General features: G+C 30.5%; 1 protein-coding gene across 9 annotated transcripts in view; it reads right to left on the reverse strand.

The window, feature by feature from the left end:
- The window catches only part of LOC143042509 (coiled-coil domain-containing protein 169-like), a 52,048-nt gene extending 26,453 nt beyond the window's left edge, over nucleotides 1-25,595 (reverse strand). For 5 of the 9 annotated variants that reach the window (XM_076214847.1, XM_076214848.1, XM_076214846.1 and 2 more), the window contains exons 1-6: nucleotides 25,435-25,595; nucleotides 24,308-24,390; nucleotides 14,666-14,779; nucleotides 10,791-10,808; nucleotides 9,080-9,232; nucleotides 910-956 (exon numbers count right to left, since the gene is read on the reverse strand). In XM_076214847.1, the coding sequence (XP_076070962.1) occupies nucleotides 910-956; nucleotides 9,080-9,232; nucleotides 10,791-10,808; nucleotides 14,666-14,779; nucleotides 24,308-24,390; nucleotides 25,435-25,496 (477 nt within the window). In that variant the 5' untranslated portion in view covers nucleotides 25,497-25,595. Of the gene's footprint in view, nucleotides 1-909; nucleotides 957-9,079; nucleotides 9,233-10,790; nucleotides 10,809-11,206; nucleotides 11,267-14,665; nucleotides 14,780-24,307; nucleotides 24,391-25,434 lie in introns of all 9 variants that reach the window. The other 4 variants (XM_076214844.1, XM_076214850.1, XM_076214849.1 and 1 more) reach the window with 4 other exon arrangements.
- Between the last annotated feature and the right edge of the window lie 164 nt (nucleotides 25,596-25,759).

Consider the following 25,759-nt stretch of genomic DNA (forward strand, 5'->3'; position numbering starts at 1 on the left):
TCTGCATTAATATGAAGGTTCAATGAACAATGAAATACACTAAACCACAAAACTTTACAGAGACCATTGAATTAATTAACCTGTCAATTGGACATGTACACCTTACAATCATTCCATACACCAAATATAGATGAGCTATCACTTACTGTTAGTATTGTATCTGTTTTACTGACTTGCAAAAATGTCAAAAAAATTGGTTACAATTTAAGGGCATTATTTCTTATAAACAGCCAACTGAGTGTTTTGATGTATATGAACAATTAGTAGAGCTAAAAAATACTGAACATTTTTGCCTTGTCAGATTTTGTCAGATTTTCTCTATTTATAATGGTTCAACAAAACTTGCTTTTATCCCTATGTTCTATTCTTGGCCATGTCACCCATCTTGGTTGGCAGACAGGGTCATAGAACATATGTTTAAAGAAAGATACTTCAATTAAGACTGTCAGCTATTAAAGGTTCTTTATTACAAAATGTGAAAAAATTCTGCCAGCCTGTTTTAATCTTTTCCACCTACGGTAACCATTAGGGATATTCATTTGCATTGCTCTTTTCCAACCTAACATTTTTGTGCAAATAAGTTTTTATTCAATATGGTAAGCAGAGGCGGATTTAGATGGTAGCCCAACACCTCCCTTTTTGTGGAACACTTGGTTGATTATTTTGGGAATCACTGAGGCATGACTGGAGCAGGCCCAAACTCAGGAAGTTAGTGCCCAAACCCCACCCAACTTCTACAAAATTTCTGGTTCTGCCACTGGTAAGGACTGATATGCAATTCATATGTTCTTTTCCAATATTATATCAATAATAATAAACACTGTTGTATAATATTTATAACATGGAAAAGTACATCAAATCTAATTCAATATTATTGCATTAGATATGTAAAAGAAGTGAAATACTTACATCAGATAAATCATCAAATCTATTCATATCTCTAGGGGTTTTACCTGCTAAAAAACAAAAACTTAATAATTAATTTTCAAACATCTATAGAAAATTTCATCTTTCTATCATATAGATATATATCATATACATTAAACAATTTGTTCATTTAACTAACATTTTATTTAAAAAAAAAATATCTAAATGTTACTCTCAGAGCAGCAGATTTATAAGAAATTCTAATGATTGATAGAATGTTATTGGAAAAATAACAAAGGCACATTTTAAAATCTAACCAATTCAGAGTTAAACAAGGAAACAAAAATCAACTGATTAATTGTCCAAAGAAAATTTCTTGGTTGAGTACTTAATACTTCATGAATTTCCTCGCATATGCTACTATTACAACTATTGTAAAAATTAGAGAATCCCTCTATATCAATAAAATATTTCCCTGAAATTTAGGTCACTTAGTATTTGAGAACTCACATGAAAAATAAAACTTTATAAAGGTAAATGAAGAATAGATTATAAGTTAGAATCACTTATTTCTATTGGGAACTGTATGCTCCCCTAACTCATCCTTATAGTCATTACACCAATGTAATGATTGTAGGTCAGTTGTTATTATCTGAGAATAAATGATATACAACTTTATGTAGAACAGTGAACTACAACATAAATTGTAATAGCACAAATTGGGATATTTTGGCTGTTGTCTTATTCTTTTATTATTTGGTGCCTTAATTTGAAAGTGCCATTACTATTATGAAAAAATAGTGTGCAGCCAAGAAACAACAAAATAAATTAAAAGAACCTTTATTATAACTATTGCTTAATCTCAATAAGTATAAAGTTGTTTCTTGGATGCACATATACTTTTGGCAATCTAAAACATACTTAAAATTTGATGAAACGCAAGGATAATCAAGAAATTTCACTAAATATATAAATTTTGTCATTGTTTGTTGCCATTGTAAATTGTTTAATGTAAAATTTGTTGTTTTTTCTAAATACATTGTATTTTAGTCTAGTGAGGACAAATTTAAGAATATTTGGATAACTTTAAAACTTGCAGTTATATTTGGGCCAAATAACGGTCTTATTGCCCCATCTCCTTTACAAAAGTTAACATCATATCGATCAGAGTATATAAACATAAATAAATATTTAAAACATTTACTCTGGCTCATTTGTCATTTTTCTAGTTTGCACCTATGTACTAATTATGTGACAGTTTGTTAATCCCTAGAACCTGCAGCATAAGTGTATGAAGACTTGGATCCAAAGGTTACTCAACAACAGTCCCCCTTCAATGACATCAAAATATAAATCAATAAAAAGTAGGCACTGTCGAAAGCAAATGTGTTACAATCCATAACAGCATGCTTAGTTATCATCCGAAGCAATGCAACTATGAAAGTTAATTTTTCTTTCTTCCAGGGAGTAAAAAGTCACTAACAAATTTACCTACACTTGAACTTTCTCTCTTAATCAATAGGCTTCTACACCTTTCAAAAACTACCATCCATATAAGTAAGTTAGTCTTCTTCAAATAAATTAAAGGAACTCAAAATAAAAATCCCATACAATTGTTTTGAACAGTGATCACTTCTTATATGATTTTTAGAGGACACATGAACAGGAAATTAAAAAAAGACAAGACCCACAAACAAACAAACAAAATAATTAAGCAGAAAAAATAAAACAATTTAAAGCAAATACATATAAATAAATAATCAACAAGATACTACTTATATGACACTTTCAATGAAGAACTGTTTACTAGAGACCAAAAGATTTGAAAACCAAGATGTACAATATTTTAGCCAATAAAATCCAAAATTGTAATACAGAAAGTAAACCAGTATTATACTTCTTCATATTACAAACAATAAAAGCCCTTGTAAAAAATTAATGCTATTTAGCAAAAATACATGTGATTTCTCTTTCCTGCATAAAAAGAAATCAACTTTCATCAGTCCTTGAAAATAAAAGAGAAAAATAATAGATGAATATAAATATTATACTACAACCTCTAATATAATTATATATAACATAAAAGCCAAAGAAATCAAACCACTAACTAAAATAGCAAAAATGGAAGATAATTTCAGTTACATTCAGTAAGGAGCTAAAAAATCTTAACATATTTGTCAGACAATCCGATTTTTTCTATTCATATCACAACTATCAGAGATATGAGCTTTTTCGTAAAAATTGAGGATATTAAATAATGTCAATCTTAAAGTTCTACTTCAGGATTGCTAAGATTTAAATATTGATGAAAACACAGAGATATTTACATATGTTCAATACTATATTCATGAAATGAGAAGAACTTTATGATAGTTTATTTAACAATTTAATTGTTAGTCTATACCAAAGTGTACCACTCTTTAGTTTTAATTAAAGAAAAACCTAACAACAATCTATTGTGTTAACATCTTTTTGCAAATAAATTAATATAATATTTTACTTCATATTTTTATATTACAGTACTTATCCTTATGTCTTAAAAAAATCAAGAAATTAAGTCTTTGTAATATTACCGGTATGCAAAATAAGGGGCCATGATTTTTAATATTTATACAAATAGATTAATTTTGTTGCAGTGAGTTTTTGAATTTGAGTAAATATCTCTTTAAAGATTTTTTTGATTTGTTTCCATTTCTTATTTAAATGTTGTATAAAATTTGACATCATCTTTAGTCGTAAACTTATAAGTGTTCACATAGTTATTTATATAAAATATCTCAAGAAATGGGGAGATAGCTCGGAGTGCCTCCCCTGACTCACTGCAATAATTAATGATCTCTGAATTATCATGTGACGACGAACCATGGATGATAGATGCCTTTAGGTCAGGTGAGCTAAAAATTCCTGCAAAATTCAAAAATTCAAACTCCCAATTTCTTTTTATTAATTGATTTGACAGTTATATTTTATTTATGGGAAACAAAAAAAAAACTGTGTCAACAAACAAATCATAAATTAACTCAGTGCAAAATCACATCATGTAAGATAATATATATGAATTCCAATAAGTCATCGAGGAGGAATTGCAGATACAAAATGACTTCACATATATTATATGTAGAATAGTCAAGTTCTTGTTTTGCAAAGGAAACAAACCCTTAAATTCATTTAAATCAACAAATAAAATAATAGGAAGTGTAAATAGCATTACAGTATATAAGAAAGTTTCTGTGAAACCATATTTCTGAAAATCAGTTATAGGGACAGTCAAGCAGTTGCAGACACAACATGCATCCTCCTTTTGTTAAATGTTTACAAATCGAGGAAAAAAAGATACCCTATCTATCATATTCTGATGCTTAAGTATGAAATAAAAAGTTGTGTTATTATCTGACTCATGAGGTTCTAAAGAATGAGCTATAAAGGGCTGGATAAACAAGCTAGGGTCCAATTTTGTTTCTTAATAATTGTAATATAAGCTATATTTCATAAGCCATCTAATTAATCTGTAATTCATGGTAAGTAATAATTAGAGTTGTAAAGGGCTTTAACTCATGAAATTTAAAGTAACTGCAGTAACTGTGACAATCAAACTTTGACCTTCATTACATAAAGAGTAAATAGTTTTAAGGTCATAAACCTAAGTTTACTATAATTATCTGGAAACAGATGGTTTCAGATAAGACAGACAGATAAAGTAGTTACTCTCAATTATGCTACATTAATTTTGTTCAGGATGAGCATTATTGCTCATGCAGAATTCAAATAAACCAAGGTAGCAATTTGTTTGAAAAAATGGAATTGAAATATTATATAATAGTACTGATGAAAAAAAAGCTGTGTAACATGGATATGGTATGATAATGTAAAAATATGAGTGTTTAAACTAAAATACCTCAGGTGGGGATCTGAGATAAATTCTTATGAATCCAGTTGTTTCAGGCCTAAAGCAGTATACACATGTGAATTTGTGTACATGTTTGTCAATAAGTGAAGGAATGAGTAATTACTGAAAAAAGGAAAGTTACACTTAAAATAAAATCTAAATAGGAAACAAGGTTAGAAAGAGAGGTTAGTTTTGTCATTGTAAAATTTCAACAGCTGACAAATATCTTTATTCTGATTCTGAATTATTCTCAATTTGATTGGCTGATATTGTCCTAATAAACTTCAGTACATTTTTGTTATTATGTCAATTGGAATTATCTCCCTTATATACCATTGACCTAATAAATACAAATTATTTTCTAGTTGATATATAGTCATATAATATTTTTCATTTGTCACAGTTTCAGAATAAATGCTTAAATATATTTAGTTAATCTTGTCCTAATAATTGAATTTGAATATGAATATATAAATTTGTATTATACAGTCAGATCAGAATGAATTTGTTACACAATGTGCAATTGTCCTAATACTGCTCACCAAATATGAATTTTATTGACCCGATAAATTCTCGTATTAGGACAATTGCACATCGTGTAAATAAAAGTATCTTTATATATAATTTGGCAAATAATTTATCAATGTAAATGATGTAAAAGACAACTTTTGAGTTCGATGCATTTCTATCAAAAACTTTGTGTTTATGGGCATCATCACTCCCATTTCCATGTAGAGCGGGTGGTTAGAAAAATATGAAGCTTTACTGCATGAATTAATCTGCAGATTACTTATAATTGATAATCAGCACTGCTATCAATATTATTAGAGAATTGAGAATATCAAAGTATAATCTACGGGAAAAACATTATTTCTTGTTTATCCTTCACAATGACAATCATTAGAATATATGTACCAATTTTCATAAAAAAAGTCAATAATGCCATTTTTTTTAAATTGGATAAATATACAGCAAAACATCACGTTTTTTTCTAAATTCACGAATATTTTATAAAAATTAGTTATTTCTTTAAACAAGAGTGCACACGCTGAAATGTCTCGCCTTCTTAACTAATCATTTATTATGTTATTATGTTGATAGTCCTAAGTATAAAGCTTTATTACAACTGTCACATAAACTTAACATTAACCAAGATAACTAAACAAAGACCAATGAACCCTAAAAATTAGGTCAAGGTCAGATAACCCATGCCAGGCAGACATGTACAGTTAACAATGCTTCCATACAACAAATATAGTTGACATATTACTTATAGTTTAAGAAAAATAGACCAAAACACAATAACTTAACACTGTGCAATGAACCGTGAAAATGAGGTCACGTAAAAGAAAACCTGCGTGACTGACATATAGATCATAAAATATTTCCATATACCAAATATAGTTGACCTATGGCATATAGTATTAGATAAAAAGACCAAAAATCAAAAACTTAACTTTGACCACTGAACCGTGAAAATGAGGTCAAGGTCAGACGACATCTGCCCGCTAGACATGTACACCTTACAATCATTCCATACAACAAATATAGTAGACCTATTGCATAAAGTATGAGAAAAACAGACCAAAACACAAAAACTTAACTATAACCACTGAACCATGAAAATGAGGTCAAGGTCAGATGACACCTGCCAGTTGGACATGTACACCTTACAGTCCTTCCATACACCGAATATACGAGCCCTATTGCTTATAGTATCTGAGATATGGACTTGACCACCAAAACTTCACTGATCCATGAAATGAGGTCGAGGTCAAGTGAAAACTGTCTGACGGGCATGAGGACCTCGCAAGGAACGCACATACCAAATATAGTTATCCTATTACTAATAATAAGAAAAAATTCAACATTACAAAAAATCTGAACTTTTTTTTCAAGTGGTCACTGAACCATGAAAATGAGGTCAAGGACATTGGACATGTGACTGACGGAAACTTCGTAACATGAGGCATCTATATACAAAGTATGAAGCGTCCAGGTCTTCCACCTTCGAAAATATAAAGCTTTTAAGAAGTAAGCTAACGCCACCGGCGCCGTAGCTGCCGCCGGATCACTATCCCTATGTCGAGCTTTCTGCAACTAAAGTTGCAGGCTCGACAAAAAAAAAATGCACAGATATATAGGATTATTATATAGATAATGTATTACAAAAAATTTAACAAAAAATAGCTTTTGTTTATCTTTTAAAACAAAAAAAAGTTATATGATTCTTTCGAAATGAATAATATGTCAACATATCTGAATTTTTAACAAATATCTGAAATTTCAACCTCATTTTAATCAAAAAGTAGCACATGAAGCCTGATGAAGGTATATTTTTTATTACATATTTTGATTAAATCAGGTAAAAAATAACCTTTATGCAAATTTTCATCAAAAATATGTGATCAAAACATTAACTTTTTACCAATGAACTAGAAATACATATAAAATATTTTCTTTTATTTTGTAACCAAAAAAAAAGCTATAAAGTACCAAAGACAAAAAAGACATTACAAAAACAGTATTTCTTACTGCCTAAAATTGTCTAACTCACCAACTTTCTAAGTAAACAATTAAGCAATTGCTTTTGAAATGGTCTTTTGAAGACTTAAAATCACATTATCTGAAGAAAAAAAATGACCAATCAAAATAAAAAATCAATAGAATCAGTAGTAAAGTTTACAAAATTAAAACTACATGTGCATAAAATATCTTTTAGAAATCAAATTTCAATAAAATGTTCTGATATGTTTTTTCTGATATGGTTAAGTTGATATTGGCAAATAGTGTCAGAGACAAAAAATGAAAGTTTTATACCTCTAAGCACTCAATGCAACATATGTAATGCATTAATAGAGCAATGCATAATAATAAATCACATAAGGTTCGATCTTTATACAGTTTTCGTATCTAAATTAAGAACAGAATATTGGATGCAATTTTCTTGCCTGTTTGATTGAAACGTAACATTTTGATTCTGATCACCCATGAAAGTATGGTATAAAGTTTCCACATTGTCAATTCAAATTTCCCTTTGATTTGGGTTTGAAGCATGTAAGGATTTTGTATAATGAATTAATACACCATATCCTATTACATTATTCCCAACCTCACAAAACGAAATATCTGTAAAGATCTTAGACTATTCCAATAATGTTTTGATTAATTTGCCTGTATAACTGCAGGGAGTAGAAATTTTAAAACTAACTAACTAATCATCGTCAATCATTGAATTTGGTATCTAAGTTTAATGTTCTCCAAATTCAATGAAATGTCAGGGAATTTGTCAAAGGACATTGCACAACATTATACCTTCCATGACTTAGCAAAGCTGGCTTAGCAGTTTAAGATGAGAACAATAAAAATTTGAAAAAAAGACCAATTGAGTTGATTTGTTTTGATCTTCTAGTGTCTTTTGAAAGTTTTTGTGTTAACGGAAGTCTCACTGACACTGAAATATACTCAACAATTTCTTTTATTCATAAATACAACAGAATGAAAGCCTGGAATCACCATAGTATTGGTCAGTTATTAAAGGATCATGTCATAGAAATGTATGTAACAATAATGGAATTCAAACAGACATAACTATTCATTAACTTCATCAGACTCCTGTTTTTCTGGAAATCTCAGAGAAAGGAATCTTACATGATTGTGACACATAGTGCTTCATTCAAAAAGTGACAACTGCTGTTACAAACCAGGATTCCTTTTAATACTGTGAACAACTCAATGCATTATTAAGTGTAGTCTCTTACTGTACAGTTTTCAAGTCGTAAACTTTATATATTCAAGCAGAGACACTGATTAATAAAAGAGATCTACAGTTCTAAATCATGTCTATCACATATTTGAATTGTCATCCATTACATCCAATTCATCATTTAAGAAGAAAATAATTGATTTTACTAACATTATTAAAAAAATCAACTTTTCCATCTACAACAGATGTTTTGTTTATAATTCAAAAGTTTATTCATCAAGCTTATTTCAATATGTGTCATCTCAAAAAACATAAAACAGCCAAACCAAAAAGCTGCAGATCTCCTTTAACTAACTGATATCTCTAATACTAGCTATCAATATTCAATTTCTATTGAGTGAAACTAATTTTATACTAGCTTGGTAAAGCTTTATAAAGTACTGGTGTTAGCCGTATTTGTTAATTTTGAAAACTGTACAAAATGAGAGAAGTTGTTTGAAGAAAGTTTTACAATGACAAAATAACCATACTGACTAAAAGTAGAGAAAATGCACCACCACAAAGGTAATGTGACCACAAAGGTTGTGTGACCACAAAGGTGACCACAGTAGTATTGTTACCTTCTCTGGGACTAAATGCAATGTTTATTTCAATTCCTGTTGATTTTGTTGTTGCTGATCCAGGTTTAGAGTCAGCTATTGACCCAGAACCTTGGATAGAATTACTCATCATACTTGAACGGGACTGTAAGTTCCTACCTGCTCTAGTTCGTACTGAAATTTTAATGTAACACTAAATATCAAAACACAACCAAAAATATCAAATTTCTGAAAAAATGCTAGAGATATAACTTTTTTTGAGATTTAACACATCAGCTTATAACTTATATTAATCTGTTAATTTTTAACTCAAATAACTTATGATGAATCAGTACATTAGCAAAATATAACTTCAAATATAAAAATAATCACGATTCTTGTGTATGAAGCTGTTTCTATAATCTAGAAGATACATATCTATTTGGGAATTATGATAGCTCAGGTCTAACCTGACATATACTAAAGAGCAGGGAAATTAAGAACTTTTATTCTGAGCCATAAGAAATCCAAAACCTTATGTTGAGCAGTCAAGGTTCTCGCTAAGGATTTTTGAAGGCGAGTCCAGGGACTCATCATTTTTAGGTATGATGAGTCCAACAGCAAGAAGAAAATATTTTATTGCAATATAAGTAATATTTTAGTCTCCATTTCCTAACAGAGCAATGAAATCAAATCAAATTCAGATCACTTTTAAAATTTTGCTATAAAACAATGATATTTGTGTTAAACTGTGTTCAGTTAATACAAAATATTTCAATCTTGATGCATCTGTGGACTCACCAGTTTTGAAAATGGTGAGTCCAGACAGATTTTGATGAGTCCAAGACTCATGGACTCGCCTTCGTGAGAACCCTGAGCAGTCAAATTCCTATATTGCTAAAGGTACTTTATTATCTACCCAATACCACAACAATATCCTAACAAACTTGGTCTTTTGATTGCAGTGATACCCTTCTAACTATAGAACTTCTAAATGAGTAATTTGAAAGTAAAGATATGAAAAGTGACAATTGTATAATGATTTTTTTTTTAAATCACTGTAGAATTCATACTGCATGATGGGATCAATCATATCATACTGAATAAGGGAAAAGAATGGAATGACTGCCATCAGATGGAAGGGCAAACAATCGACACATAAACATCTTAACATCCATTTAATGAACTTATCAGATGAAAAGGGCAAACAATGGACACATAAACATCTAAAAAACATTTGAACTTATAAGATGAAAGGCAAAACAGTGACAAATATACATCTAAACATCCATCTATTGAATTTATCAGATAAAAGGTCTTAACAATCGACAAATAAAAGTCTAGACATCCATCTACTGAACTTATCAGATGGAAGGGCAAACCAAAATCTAGACATCCATTCAATGAACTTATCTGATGAAAGGGCAAACAATTGACAAATGAACGTCTAAAATTCTATTTACTGAATAAAGAAAACAATACAAAAAAAATTAGAAAAATAAGCTAATGTATATTTTGAATATGTTATTAAAAGTTAAAACATTTGCAATTGATGATTATACAACTACTAAACATCCTCAAAAATTCTAAGTAGTTTGAAAAAATTATTATTTGGAAAATATGTTAATGCAAAAACATTTGCTAATACATATATATTTCTAATTTACCTATCACAAAACATTATAAAATGATAAAAGTCACTCATTTAATTGTCTCTAGCATAAAAAAAAATAAAAATATTGTGATATCTCACCTTTTACACTGTACTGAACTGGAAAAAGTTTATCAAGACTTAACAAACAAAAAAAGAATTTGAAATATAAACAGTAATCAGAAAGATGTTATTTCTGAGAAGAATGGTATATTATCAATAGTTAGAAATAAAATGAGATAATAGTCACTCAATAATGTTTGGAAAATAATAAATACAACACAACACTTCACAGTCTCAACCCTAGATTGTGATTGATTTATTATCTGAAAGACTTGAATACTCTAAATTTCTGCTACTTTTGTATGACCTCCTGTTCATCAAGAAAACAAATGTTAATGTCTGTTTAAACACTTGAAAAACTTCAGTCTATTAACATATATTTCAATTCTGGTTAGATTCAATTGAACACTTTAGTAATTCATACAACAATATTTAGCCAAAGTACAAATATGTACCTGTTCTGTGTCGCACTGTACGACGATATGGTCGTACCCTACCATCAGGGAAAAAGTCATCTGACAGCAAAATACACATGTTATTAGATCAAAACAAAACAGTTGCAGCAGAATTAAGTATTCAATTTTATATCAAATAAAGGTTTAAATCATGCAACAATGTTGTTAAACTTTAAAAAAACAAATTAAAATGATTATATTGAAGCATGCTTTTCTATAACAGACCCTATGTACTATATCATTATTATAGTAAACAATTTAGATACTGTAACACTGTAATGGAATTTTTAACTTCCAGATACAAACACAAAAGAAAAACAATGCCAATGAGTGTTCAAACTTTCAGACCTATGATCTCAATATTGTAGTTTAGGTTCTTGAAGTTTCATTAGGCTACAAAATGCCTTCTTAAAGCTTCTTGCTAGGTGTCATTATACTATTCTGAGACTTATGAAAGTGATTACATGTATTATAATTGGAGGAAAAAAAAATGTCATTTTTATGATATTTTTGTCACAAAAACACTCGACTTTTGGAATAACAGATTTTTTATGCTGATGAATAATATTTGGGTTATTGGAGCTTATATTTGTTTTACATGTTTATGCTCAGCCTAAGGTGCAGATGACAAGGTTTTGAAATATCAACCATTTAGCTAACACATTTTTGTCTGACAGTCAGTTGCTTGGACATTTTTTTGATGGACTTATTGACCTATTGTAGCATATAAACACCTATTGAACTAGACCATATGTGAGAGATTATTCTCAATTATGATTAACTGGCCCTTTTAATTATTGCTAAGTTAGAGCTTAGACAGCACTGCAACAGAACTGCAGTAATGAATTACAATTGGCATTACATATTAAATTTCAACTTTTTGAGAAATGGATAATTCAAACTATATACACAAACTACTAAAGTAAGAATTTACAAATGGACAGAGACAGGCAAACCTGTATTATGCTGAACAATGACTGAGCATACAAATATGATATGTCCATGTTGTACTGTCTAACTTTTCTACCATTAAAAATAAACAACTTATAAATGTCCCTTTGCTAGATAATGGTAACTAACAGTTGTTTCTTTCAGTGCCAATTGACAAATGGTACAATAATAGTTTACAATTATTGTGCCACAACTTTTCAATTATATTATCAAGTTAGTTACTAGTGTAATTTGTTTTATACTAAAATATAAACACCATGCCTTTTTTATTTAGTTTTTCACACACTTTATTTTACCTTTGACTGCTGTGTTATTTGTCTTTGACTTAATTTTCTCTTGTTTATGTTGGAGGGGTTTACTTTCAAGTGAATTAGTTTTTTTCTTTTGTTCAACACTGGAGGATTCATTTAAATTCTCATCTTTATAATAAAAATCAAAAGAAATAATTATATAAGAATATGGTAACATTGTCTAGTTCAATACCAATAAACTTTTGAAGAGCTTTTACTTTAATAGTCTGGCCTGGTGCACCTTATATTTATCATTGAAGCTTGATGTACTATTGGCAATATTTAAAAAATATTCAGAATGTGAAAGAAAATACTCCTCAAACATTTTAATTTTATCAGGTGCACAACTTCAATAAAAAAAATTGTATTAAATAATATCAATTAATCTATCATTGAAGTTTCAAGGATAGACAGGTTGAAAACTTTTACACAAAATGGGTAATGTCTTCTGAAAATTTTGCTTTAAAAACAAGAGGCTCTCAAGAGCCTGAATCGCTCACCTGGTAACCTGGTAAACAATGCCTAAATTAATAAATTAATGTTTGTTGTAAATTAAACCGAGTAACAAAGGCCATGTACTATCCTGGAAATACCTTTTAAAGCCTCTTAGGAACCTCTGGAAAGAAATGGGCATGAGTTCACCCTACAATTGATTAAGATACAGTCTAGGTCAATCTGATGATTCACAATACAATTGCTATTAACAGTTTATCTGTATCTATAATAAGATAATAAACAAACACTGCAAAATTTCTTTAAAATCATCAATTCAGGGGCATTATACCTGAAAAACCAGTTACCCAATTCGGCTGAAAATTTCAGGACAGGTAGACCTTGACCTAATAAACACTTTAACTTCTTGTCTTATTTGCTCTAAATGCTGGAGTTTTTGAGATGTAAGCCAAAAACTGCATTTTACCCTGTGTTCTATTTTTAGCCATGACGGCCATGTTTTTTGACGAAATAGAAAATAAACCACAAACTTTATTTTATACACCCTACTGATCATTCAGTTGAAGTTTGGTTGAATTTAGTTGCGTGTTTTAGAGGAGAAGATTTTTTAAAGTTAGCAAATATGATGAACAAATTGTGAAAAATTGTCATTAAAGGACAAGAACCCCTTAAGGGGTCAATTGACAATTTTGGTCATATTAACTTATTTGTAGATCTTACTTTGCTGATCATTTTTGCTGTTTATAGTTTATCTTTATCTATAATGATATTCAAGGTAATGAACAAAAACTGCAAAATTTCCTTAAAATTACCAATTAAGTGGCAGCAACCCAACAATGGGTTGTTTGATTCATCTGAAAATTTCAGGGCTGATAGATCTTGACCTAATGAACATTTTACCCCCCATGTCAGATTTGCTCTAAATGCTTTTGTTTTTGAGATATAAGCCAAAAACTGCATTTGACCCCTATGTTCTATTTTTAGCAATGGCGACCATGTTTGTTGCTAGATCAAAACTTCGGATACAATTTATAAACTAAATACCCTAAGGAACATTCAGTTAAAGTTTGGAAGTATTTGGCCTAGTAGTTTCAGAGGAGAAGATTCTTGAAATAGTTTAAGACGACAGACGACGGATGACGACGGACGCCAAGTGATGGCATAAGCTCACTTTGGCCCTTCGGGCCACGTGAGCTAAAAAATTAAAAAAATTCTTACATAGAAAGAATATCTAAACTTGACATCAGTTGAAGACAAACAACAACTCTATATGGCAAATAAATAAAATTCAATACACAGTTGTGTTATATTTATTACCACGGTGCTATCTTAATAGATTTTATAATAGACTGTACTGTTAATGTTTTAATTTGGGTAACAGTGCGATTTTTTTATCCCTTGGAAGTTATATGAAATTACTGAGAGTTTTTGCCTGAAGATTCTTAAATTTTGGTAATCTTGATAAGTTAATTTATATCAAGTAGGTTTGGAGCAGAGGCAAATAACACATGGGTAAAACAGATGACAAACAATAATCACTTCCCTGTGTGGACACAAAAACAAAGTTATTTGTTGAACATAATTTATATAAAAAATTTTATATGAAAACATCATATCATGTGACACTTCTATAATAACACATGGAGCAAACAAAGACCATAAGTTTGTTATCAAAGTTGAGAATGAGTTTCATTTTTGCCAGACACTTGTTTGTTTGAAGCTTTGCTCAGATTTCTGAAGTACTAATTGACATATAAATACTTACCATCTTTAAGATTAGATTTTGCTTCCTGTACTTTATTCTGCAAATTCAGTATTTGTCTTTCAAGCTGTTCATTTATTTCTGTTTGAGTTTCATACCTGGTTTTCCACTCATTTCCTTAAAAAGATAAAACTACTTACAAGTACATGTAAGTAAGATTTTTTGAGGGATGTATACATTGTACATGTAAGTCCATGAAAGGTTTCAACGTTGACATTCTTTTCTTTTAAATGAATAGACCACATGCTCAACACAGACACAAACCCTCTCCACCAAGGTCAAAATAAAGGTTTTGGTGAATAATGATTCAAAAGAGTTGAGTATTGACTTGCAAGCCAATAATACATCAGCTTTTTTACCCTAAAGTAAGATATAAACTGCCCCAATACTAGAAAATGTTAACCATTGCAAACGATAAAACCAACGAACATGTTTTTGTTCAAAGAAACTCATATACCATGCTTATGCATAATCAGTGAGAAAGTTACATGACCCCAAAAAATCTAAACATTTTTCAAGAAGTCTCTGAACTATGAGGTCAAGGACATTAGACGGACAAAAACCTTGTAATATAAGGTATCTGCATACAAGGTATGAAGCATCAAGGTAACATCATGCAGATATCAAAAGAGAAGAGAATTTTCTTACTTTTAAACCTGAATTCACTTGACATACCATAATTGAAAATTTTATTTGCTGTTGGTTCAGGTCAGGAAGATTATACAAATGGCTATATATAAATATGATGTAAATCAAAGCGCTGTAAGCGCTGAAGGCAGTTAACCAAAAACCAAGTTCTCAAACATGTAGGGGTAGGCAGAGGATTTAGGGGGGTGCCCCCCCCTTTTGGGAAAAAAAAATAGTTGCTTATATAGGGAATCACTGAAGCGTGACTGGAGCGGGTCCCCTCTTAGGATGGTCAGTGGGCCCCCACTTATGAAAATTTCTGGATCCGCTACTGGGGGTAGGGTGACCCTAGGGACTTCCCCTACATTTCATTTTATTTGTTATATTGTCCCATACATGAATATATATGGTTTAGGGGGGGGGGGGGTCTCATTGGTTTCTAAGTTCTCAAACAGGAGGGGTAGGGTGACCCCAGGGACTCCCCCTATATTTCATTTAATTAGTTATATTGGCCCATACATGAATATATATTGTTTCGGGGTGGGGATCTTGATCGTTTCCAAGTTCTTAAACAGGAGGGTTGGGGTGACCACAGGGACTTCCCCTATATTTCATTTGATTTGTTATATTGTCCCATACATGAGTATATATGGTTTAGGGGTGAGGATCTTGACCATTTCCAAGTTCTCAAACAGGAGGGTGTACAGTGACCCCAGGGACGCCCCCTATCTTTCATTTGAACTGTTATATTGTCCCGTACATGAATATATATGGTTAAGGGTTGGGGATCTCAACGGGTTTCAAATTCTCAAACAGGAGGGGTGGGGTGACCCAAGGGACTCCCTCTATATTTAATCTGATTTGTTATATTGTCCCATACATGAATATATATGGTTTAAGGTTGGGGATCTCGACCATTTTTAAATTCTAAAACAGGAGGGTTGGGGTGACCCCCAGCGACTCTTCCTATATTTCATTTGATTTTTCATATTGTCACAAACATGAATATATATGGTTAAAGGGTGTGGATCTCGACCGTTTCCAAGTTCTCAAACAGGAGGGTGGGGTAACTCTATGGACTCCCCCTATATTTCATTATATTGTCCTATACTTGAATATATGCAGGGGCAGATTCAGTCGGGGGGGGGGGGGGGCGTGCACCCCCCATAAATTTGCAAAGCATGGGTTGTTCTCAGCTTAAAGAATATTCCGATAATTTTACCTCAATATTTTTTTAGCCTCGCTCTGCTCGGAGAAAATTTAAGTTAGCACCCCTCCTAACCTAAAATCCTGGATCTGCTCCTCATATGGTTTAGGGGTGGGAGCTCGACCGTTTCCAAGTTATTAAACAGGAGGGGGTGGAGTGGCCCAAAGGATGCCACCTATATATCATATGATTTACTTACATTCAGGTATATATACTATAGTTGCATTATTTGTGAAAATAAAGAAATTTTCAGCTACTTTAATTGACCCTTCAAAACTGAGATAAAAAAAATAATCCTTTGAAATTGCAGTACTATGTTTACACTTTAAAAGCATCTCACATGCATTATCATCATTTATCACTGATAAAGAAAATTTAGACTGTGACCATGAACATGTATATTGTTAGATATACTGTTCCCAGCTGTCACGTTGTATTGGATTTTTAAATTAAAATTTGTCAAAAAGAATTTTGAGTTTCTGCATAAAATATTTTTTTGCTTTTTCTTTCTTTTATATATATCTTTTGATTTACAATTCTAGTGTTTATATTCATTTACCATGCATAGATGTATTTTTTTCACCTGCGTAATTGATCGCCAAACCCGGAATTACCCTTATCCGCTTCCGGGATCGGATCCGATATTGTAAAATTTTGTCTTCACGGCCGCCATTGTTATGTTTTTACAATGTTGTTTTTGTCAATCAGATACGATTTTACTCGAATTTATACAATATTTGTCGGCTATTTTCTGTATAAAGCTAGCGATTGAACAAAACGAACATCGCTGTCATGAATAATAATGATAAAAATAAGTTTTTAGCTCGTTTAATTGGAGACTTTGGTGAACATGGTGAAAAGGTAATGGTTTGCCAAGTTAACTCTTATTTTCTTTCAAGTGGAAGGTAACTACGTCGGGCGTAGCTAGAAACCAACTATCCTAGGCGAAATTCCGCTTGCAAAAGTGGAAGGTCGCGGATCTCGGACCACTGCTAATTTGCACACCTGCCTCCAAATTGAAAAGATACGAACATTTCTTTTTCTAATTTGAAATTGCCGCCAACAGCATGAACAGTTGAACTTATTATATAATAGACTACTGACGTAGTTGTACTACGTATTGATGACAAACAATATTCCTACGACTTTTGCCATTTGGGAAATCTAAACTACTTGTCTTAAGAGATTTTCGGCGATTAAATATTTCATACAATTGTTCTTTGACATCTTGGCCGAAAGTACAAGTCATAATGAACTACACAAGGGTTCTTAATAAGCACTACTTCCTATGTGTAACTTTAAAACTCTTGGATAAATCGACGATCATTTAAGGTTTTTCTGATCATATTTTTTGTAATCCAGAATAAAAAGTATTAAAAAAGTGTTCAATTAGTTATATATAACATAGTAGCGAGCTAGATAATAACAATGGCAAGTATTTCAGCATTTATTGGGAAGAACACAAATCTAGGGTGCTCGCATAATGCAGCTTAACTGCATAAAAATAAACTAACAAATAAATTACATTACAGTGCTTATCCAGTGACCTTTGGGGTATCACAATAGCAATGGCTCAAACAGTTTACCGAATTGCAGTTTGATTTCTTTTCCTACAAACTGATCAACTGGTAAAATATTTTAGCAGATTGCTCAAGTGAAATGTTGTTAGTGTGAAGTGAGTGCTGTAAAATCAAAAGTAATACTTACCACCCAGATTTTTTTTTTTTATCTTTATTCAATTCTTCAACATATATATACAACAGATATATTACATATTACACAAAAATATCACAAAGCAATGTTTTAAGTATAATCACATATATATAATCAGCACAATAATTAGAAATTAAATGTTATGACACCTTCGGTTTCTTGTACCAGAATATTATTTTTTAAAAAGTGTTTCTCAAAAACATTTCTCATACATTTTGCATCACATAAATATTCATACAGGTAAGTTATATAATGTTTTACAGTGAATTTAAATAGTCTAATAAGATCAACATTACTGTTTAAATTTTTAAGTAAATTCCTTCTTCTGAAGATACAATATCTCGCTACAGATAACATGAAATTGACAAAACTTACATTTACGCCTTTGATAGATCCAAATAAACCAAACATAAATACCTCTTCATACACTAAATTATCAATTTTGTCAGAATCAACATTATCAAATAAAACTGACAACTTCTGTTGCATAAACAGATGAAATTCTACTAATTCAGAACATAATAGAAATAAATGAGTGATATTTTCTACTTCCTTTTCACATACATCACATACATTGTAATTTATAAGTTTCATAGTCATAAGTTTAGAATTTGTGAAAATACTTACCACCCAGATCCAGTTAGTTTATATCTTTGTCATTCTTTTCAAACAAACAAAAAATGACTTACTATAGTATGAGTCACTGAATAAAAAGGTATAATTTTGATATGAAAACTTCTATCATAAATAGATTTTATAAATAAATAGTTCAAACCATTGTTTTGTAGATGTATATTTTATAGCTTTGTCTTCTAAGACAAAGTTATTGTGTAATTATGATTCTTATAATATTTTCTATACAAATTACTGATCTGCTGGAATTAAAGGGAAATAATTTTTATTGAGTTATTGTTCACTAAAAAATTAATTAATGATACCAGGCTTATGACTTTGCCTACAAAAAAATCATCAATACGTCTTAAATAAAAAAAATTGAATTGCCAAATTAGGAGAAAGTTGAAGGGCATTTAGGACACAAATTACAAAGGTTTTGCCAAATACTGCTTATAAGTTATCTTGTTCTCCATAGTAGAGAATCCTTAGTACTTTGAACAATGCAAAGTTTTGCAAAACAGCTGTTAATCTATAATTTTACCATATCAATAAAAATTCATGTCAAAAATAAAATAACTGACTACTGGACTGGTGATACTTTCTTAATTTACAGGGGAATTTGTATGATTTATAGAACTTTGAATGTGTTCAATAATAGGTTTTTAACATTTTTTTTTCAAAATTTCAATCATCTTAAAAATAAATTTCATTGTTCTTTTCTAAACAGAGGATAAAAGTTTAATAATCATAAAAATAATGTTACAAACAAATTAAATGAGGAAAGTTGATATTTGTCAGACAAAAATTGTGACAAAATTTTGCTGATTTTCAGTAATGTAAATTATTTCCCTTTAATGGTAGCAGATAAGTAATTGCTTTAGAAAAAAAATCCAAATTACAATTATGCACTAACTTGTTGTTGGAAAACGGAGCTATAAATTAAAGACTTTCAAAACAATGTTTTGAACTATTTATTTATAAAATCTATTTATGATAGAAGTTTCCTTGTCAATATTAGACCTTCTTATTCAGTGACTCATACTATAGTAAGTCATTATTGTGTTTGAAAAGAATGATAAAGATATAAACTAACTGGATCTGGGTGGTAAGTATTACTTTTGATTTTACAGCACTCACTTCATACTAACAACATTTCACTTGAGCAATCTGCTAAAATATTTTACCAGTTGATCAGTTAGTGGGAGAAGAAATCTAACTGCAATTAGGTAAACTGTTAGAGCCATGGCTAATGTGATACCCCAAAGGTCACTGGATAAGCACAGTAAAATGATAAAATAAGTACATATAAATCACAGAAAGTAAAATGGTTAGTTTTAACTTATAATATGTAATCATGGTAATTGGTAAAGTAAAAGATTTTAAAGCACATTAATGCAAAAGGGTGAACACCTGTTATATTTTGAAAAGATGGAGGTACAATGTACATATCCTGCTCCATATTTTTGTCTAATTAAGATGGCATGAAAAAATCTTATTTTTCAAATATAAACATAGAAGCAAGCTATTACAATTTGCTGAATGACAGTGCTTATCTTGATAATTGAAAATACTTTTTGAAAAATGTGTAATAAAATTTTTCAAACAAAAAAGAGGTAAAAGTACATGTACATTGTACCTTTCATTTTTTTTTAGATTTTCAATTGATCCAAAGAATTATCATTAAATGTTTTTGGTATATAATGCTATAAATTCCAATGTTTTGTATGTCAAAAAAAATTCACCAAAAAGATAAAACAACACCATAATTTGAATTGACTACAAAATGCAAACTGCATTAAACTACTAGCCTAAAACTGGCAAAGTACCACTCCTATAAATACACTTCCCTTCCCAGGAATTCTTCTGTCCTGATGGAATCATTACATTGTAGACAAAGTCTTACAAAAGTAATCAGTTAATCAACTTAATGTTTTTGAAATCAAATATCACAAGCAAACTAAAACAAGGGCTAATGCTAATCTGACTTTACAATCACTGGGGTAAAGCTGATGACCGTAACTGCATTCACGGTCATCCCAAGATGTCGGATGAAAAAATAGGTCAGTATCTGTATTGTCTGTTACAGTGTTTCTATATCATTTTCTTTACAAAGGAGACATTGATACGATGTAAATTTATAAAAGATTCACACGGAAATCACAAATTACTTCTGAGAAATGTGTATGAAACAGGAAATTCGATTTAAAAAAATCGCTAAGATGACCGTAAATCACAATCGAGATGACCGTAACAGAATCAGCAATTCATAACAAGGGTGACCCTAATTGGTTACAAGATGACCGTAATTTGTAAAGGATGACCGTAATTTCTAAATGATGACCGTAACTTTTAAAGGATGATCGTCAATTCTAAGAAATATCCGTATTTGTATAACTACTTTTTTGGTATCAAATGATTAATGGTGTTGATATAAAACGTATTTATATGAGAGTATATTCTATAGGTAGGAGAAAATAAGAAGTGCTTTAAATGTGAGGAAATAAATTTTACTTTATTTTTGGTAAAACGGACAATCCATAATTTGAGAATATTTTACAGTAAAGCGACTTTAATTTAAAGTTGTAAAGAATTGATTAAATTCATTTATAAATATACTTAATAAAGTTAGTTACGTTCTAACGGTCACTGTAGATTAATGTTGTTAAAGGTCATAAATTCTCTTTCTATTATCAAGTTTAAATGGGCAACTTATTTACATAATTGAAGATGTTAACCTCATAAGGTCAACCACTTATTTATAAACATATTATGGAAACTTCTTCAATTATTCTTTATCTATATTTGTTATGTTTGTATATATATATTATTATGTATTGTTAATTGTAATACATGACTTAGGTGTTGCGGCATATTAAAATATTAGAAACTTCATTTCTATTATTCACAGCCAAAACAGTCCCACCAAAAGCCAAACTACGGCAAAGTTACAGGTCCGTCTAAACAACTTACGAGACAAATAAAAGTCCTGATATAAATACGAAGTTCACCATATATATCTGTTTTTACAGTAGAGGGTATAATTTTTAAAATGAACATACAACAAGACATGCACATGTAAAAGTGGGGAAAACATGCAACAAAAGCGCGCTTAAATGACACCTTACAAGTATAATAAAAAAAAGTGTGCTGCACAGCCTCCAACTAAAAGCCAAAAGATTTTTTTTTTATTTCTGGAATTCCTTGTAATGACATATATAAAATGCACTTTTGCACTTTTTTAAAAATGCCAATGGATGTACACCGATTGATATTAATTTATATTGTCTTTGATTTGTCTTCTATTTTGTCTTTTAAAATACTACGACCAAACTAGTGAAGGCGAGCTCCAGCAAAATAGATCCTTAAAATGGTCTTGTGCGTATAGCGTATCACAAGGGGCAGGGGCGGATAAAGCCATTTAAAAAAAAGGGGGGTCCCAACCAAGGGTAAAGGGGGTTCAAACTATGTGTCCCCATTCAAATGCACTGATCAGTAAATAAAAAGGGACCCCGAACCCCCAACACCCCCTTTGGATCAATCACTGAGGGGAACTTTGTCAATTTGTATATATAGCAATGTTATTCATATATAAAGACATTTAAGATTTTAATCTGCTTCCTCTGGAACCATACACGCGGGCTCGATTACCGGATATTCATGTTTGATTAGTGTTTTTTATGCTCCATTCATGGGTATTATGTTTTCACGTCTGTGCGTCCGTTTGTTTGTTCTTCCGTTAGTCTGCTCGTTCGTCCGTCTGTCCCACCTCAGGTTAAAGTTTTTGGTCGAGGAGGTTTTTGATGACGTTGAAGTCCAATCAACTTGAAACTTAGTACACATGTTTTCTATGATAAAATTTTGATCTTTCTAATCATAATGCCAAATTACAGTTTTTTTCCCATTTTAACAGTCCACTGAACATAGAAAGTTATAGTGTAGATGAGGCATGTACTGGAGACACCTCAGAGGGACACATTCTTGTTTCTTCAACTTTTCGTCGTATCTCTGTCAATTTGTATTAAAATTTTAAAGTCGTTATCATTAAATATTTCATTGTTTACGAGAAATTTGCAATTTACTATCCTTGTCATTAACTCAAAATACGGCAAATAGTTAAAAATAAATTGATGAAACATGTTTATATCCGCTAACTAAGCCCCTATTGAGACAAACACAACAAAAAGCTAAGAATACAAATACGGATATTCTTACAATTGAGGGTCATCATTTAAAAGTTACGATCATCCTTTATAAATTACAGTCAATCTTTACAAATTACGGTCTTCTTTTACAAGTTACGGTCATCCTTGTTTTATGTTACGGTCATCTTGAAAATATTTTGATAATGATTTACGGTCATCTTAGCGATTTTTTCAAATTGAATTTCGCGTTTCCTGAACATTTTTCGGTAGTAATTTGTGATTTCTGTGTGAATCTTTTATAAATTTACATCGTATCAATGCTAACAAGAGTCAACATAGGTTCACCGTTTTTTATATGACTGTAAAACCTAAACTACTATGAAACAAAGTTTTAAGCTATTTACATCAGCCTTATTATCTTTAGTTCTTTGTACACAAGTACAGAGATAGTGAACACCAAGTCAGTCAGCTATAATAACAAGCAATACTTTGTTTACTTACTTATATTTTTTGCTGGAATGGTCAATAGGTAAAATATGATAAGTCACTTTTCAAAAGTGAATAGATATCATAATAAATTTCTTAAAGTTAAATTTGAATAAAAGCAATCCTCTTAGATCAATACTGATATAATGCAATCCACCTAATTCGCATTTTGCTTTTCTAACTAAATGTAACAAAATAGAGGACAACTTCACAATCTAAGTCATGTTAGTAACCAATTTCAACTTTTCAAAAGTAGAACTTACAGCTGCTTCTATATACAACAGCATACAAAAAGATCAACTTATTGTTTTTGTTAATTAAAACAACAAATCAGATGTAATTAAGGTGGTTTGCTCCTCTAGTTTTTGACTTTTTGTCAGATATTCAAAATCCGCTGGTTTTATTCATGCGAAAAAATTGTTGTTCACTTTTCTTTTTATAATTTTTCTTGCATATAGTGTAAGAGATCGTGTAAAGAGCAATTTCTAAACATCTTATAAAATCCTTATTATTTTTACATAGGTTTAGAAAGGAAAACAAGAACACTGACTTTTCATTCTTTTAGTCTTTTTTAAGTTCAGTTAATTGTACATTGTATACTATCAATGTATAACAGTCTTTTTAAAAGTTTGTTATTTTGAAACAGAAAAGCAAAGTTAGCATTAGTTTATTTTTTAATAACTAAATTTTCAGACAAATATGCTTACCAACACAGACAAATATAAAAATTTTGAACTGTATATGATAACAAATGGAAAAATGATCAACTATATACAATAAATGTGAAGATCTGTTCCTGCATGGAGCAGCATTTAATTCAGCAAAAAACACAGACAAAACTTTCTGAGGAATTACCTTCATTGTCAACAGTATCATATCTGTTCTCTAGTTCTTCTACAGTAGCTCTCAACTCAGCTGCAGATTGCTCCAACATTTCTCTGTAATATTTAGAAAATATACAATGTGCCTTAAAATAATAGATGTAAGAAGATGTGGTACGTGTACATAGTACATGTAGCATGTATGAGTGGCAACCATCCATCCAAGTCACAATTCATAAAGGTAAACCATTAAAGGTCAAAGTACAGTCATCATAAGGGAGCCTTAGCTCACACAGAACATCAAGCTATAGGTATAAAGGGCCCAAAAATGACTAGTGTAAAACCATTCAAACAGGCAAACAAATGGTCAAATCTATTTTAAAATTACCAAAAACTTCAAGGATGCACTCACACACAACGTGCTCCTTGATACTTACCCTCATCTGAAATAAACAGATACTCTTGTTTTTATCTTATACCAAAAAATAAAAATAAAAAAAGTAATATTTAAAAACGAAATAAAAAATTGTATAAATTAAAAACAAAGAAAAATTGTAAAAAATTGAAAATACCAAAATATACATGTATGACCAAAAACAACTTTGAACAAGATATATTTTGTTAATTTATATTTTGACAAAAATTATTCACATAAATTTATCAAAAAACATTTACCAGGCATGCGCCGGAAAGTAAACATCAGTACGTTGATGGTTTTCTGTAACAAAAGAAGAAAAACAGAGAATCGAGAAACACATAATGTACCATATGAACCACATAAAAAAAAAACCAAAAAAACCCACTGAACATCAGGTTCCTTACTTAGGACAGGTTCAAACAAATGCAGCAGGTTTAAATAGGCATCAAACTTCACCCTAACCAGGAACAATTTTTGTGTTACACTATTTCATAGTGAAATGTAAATTATAGTCCAGAAAAGAGTGACAAATTTTCATTGAATAGGACGCTATTTCATAAAAAATATTGTCTTATAGTATACAGTATTTCATTATGAAGTAGTTTCAGTAGACAATATCTTATATGATATTTTGTCCGACGGACAATATTGTATGCGGGCTTTTTGTTTATGTTCGGGAATGCCGTTCGAAAGAATGTTTAAACAGTTAAATAACATTTGTCTTCGAAAACATATTTTCTTACTTCATTTGCTTTTCTTGCTGGATTTCCTGGCGTATTTTTTCGAGTTCAAAATCCCCATCCATTTTTGAGACTTTTGTTGCAATGCAATTGAATATATATATATTTTGTGACTTTTAAAATAACTAATGAATATTGTTTATAGTTCTGTATCCAATGCAACACGCGTATCAAAGAAACGTTTTGAATAAGGCAAAGTGCGCGTCTTTGTCTGGTAAATGCTTAAAAATTAAACGGCAGCGAAAATAAAATTTCCGGTATTGACTACGTATCTGTTCCGTTTACAAGAACCGTTATGAAAAATACTCGGGAAAAACTAAGGGCAGTA

This window comes from Mytilus galloprovincialis, chromosome 8 (assembly GCF_965363235.1).
Source record: "Mytilus galloprovincialis chromosome 8, xbMytGall1.hap1.1, whole genome shotgun sequence".
Taxonomy (NCBI): domain Eukaryota; kingdom Metazoa; phylum Mollusca; class Bivalvia; order Mytilida; family Mytilidae; genus Mytilus; species Mytilus galloprovincialis.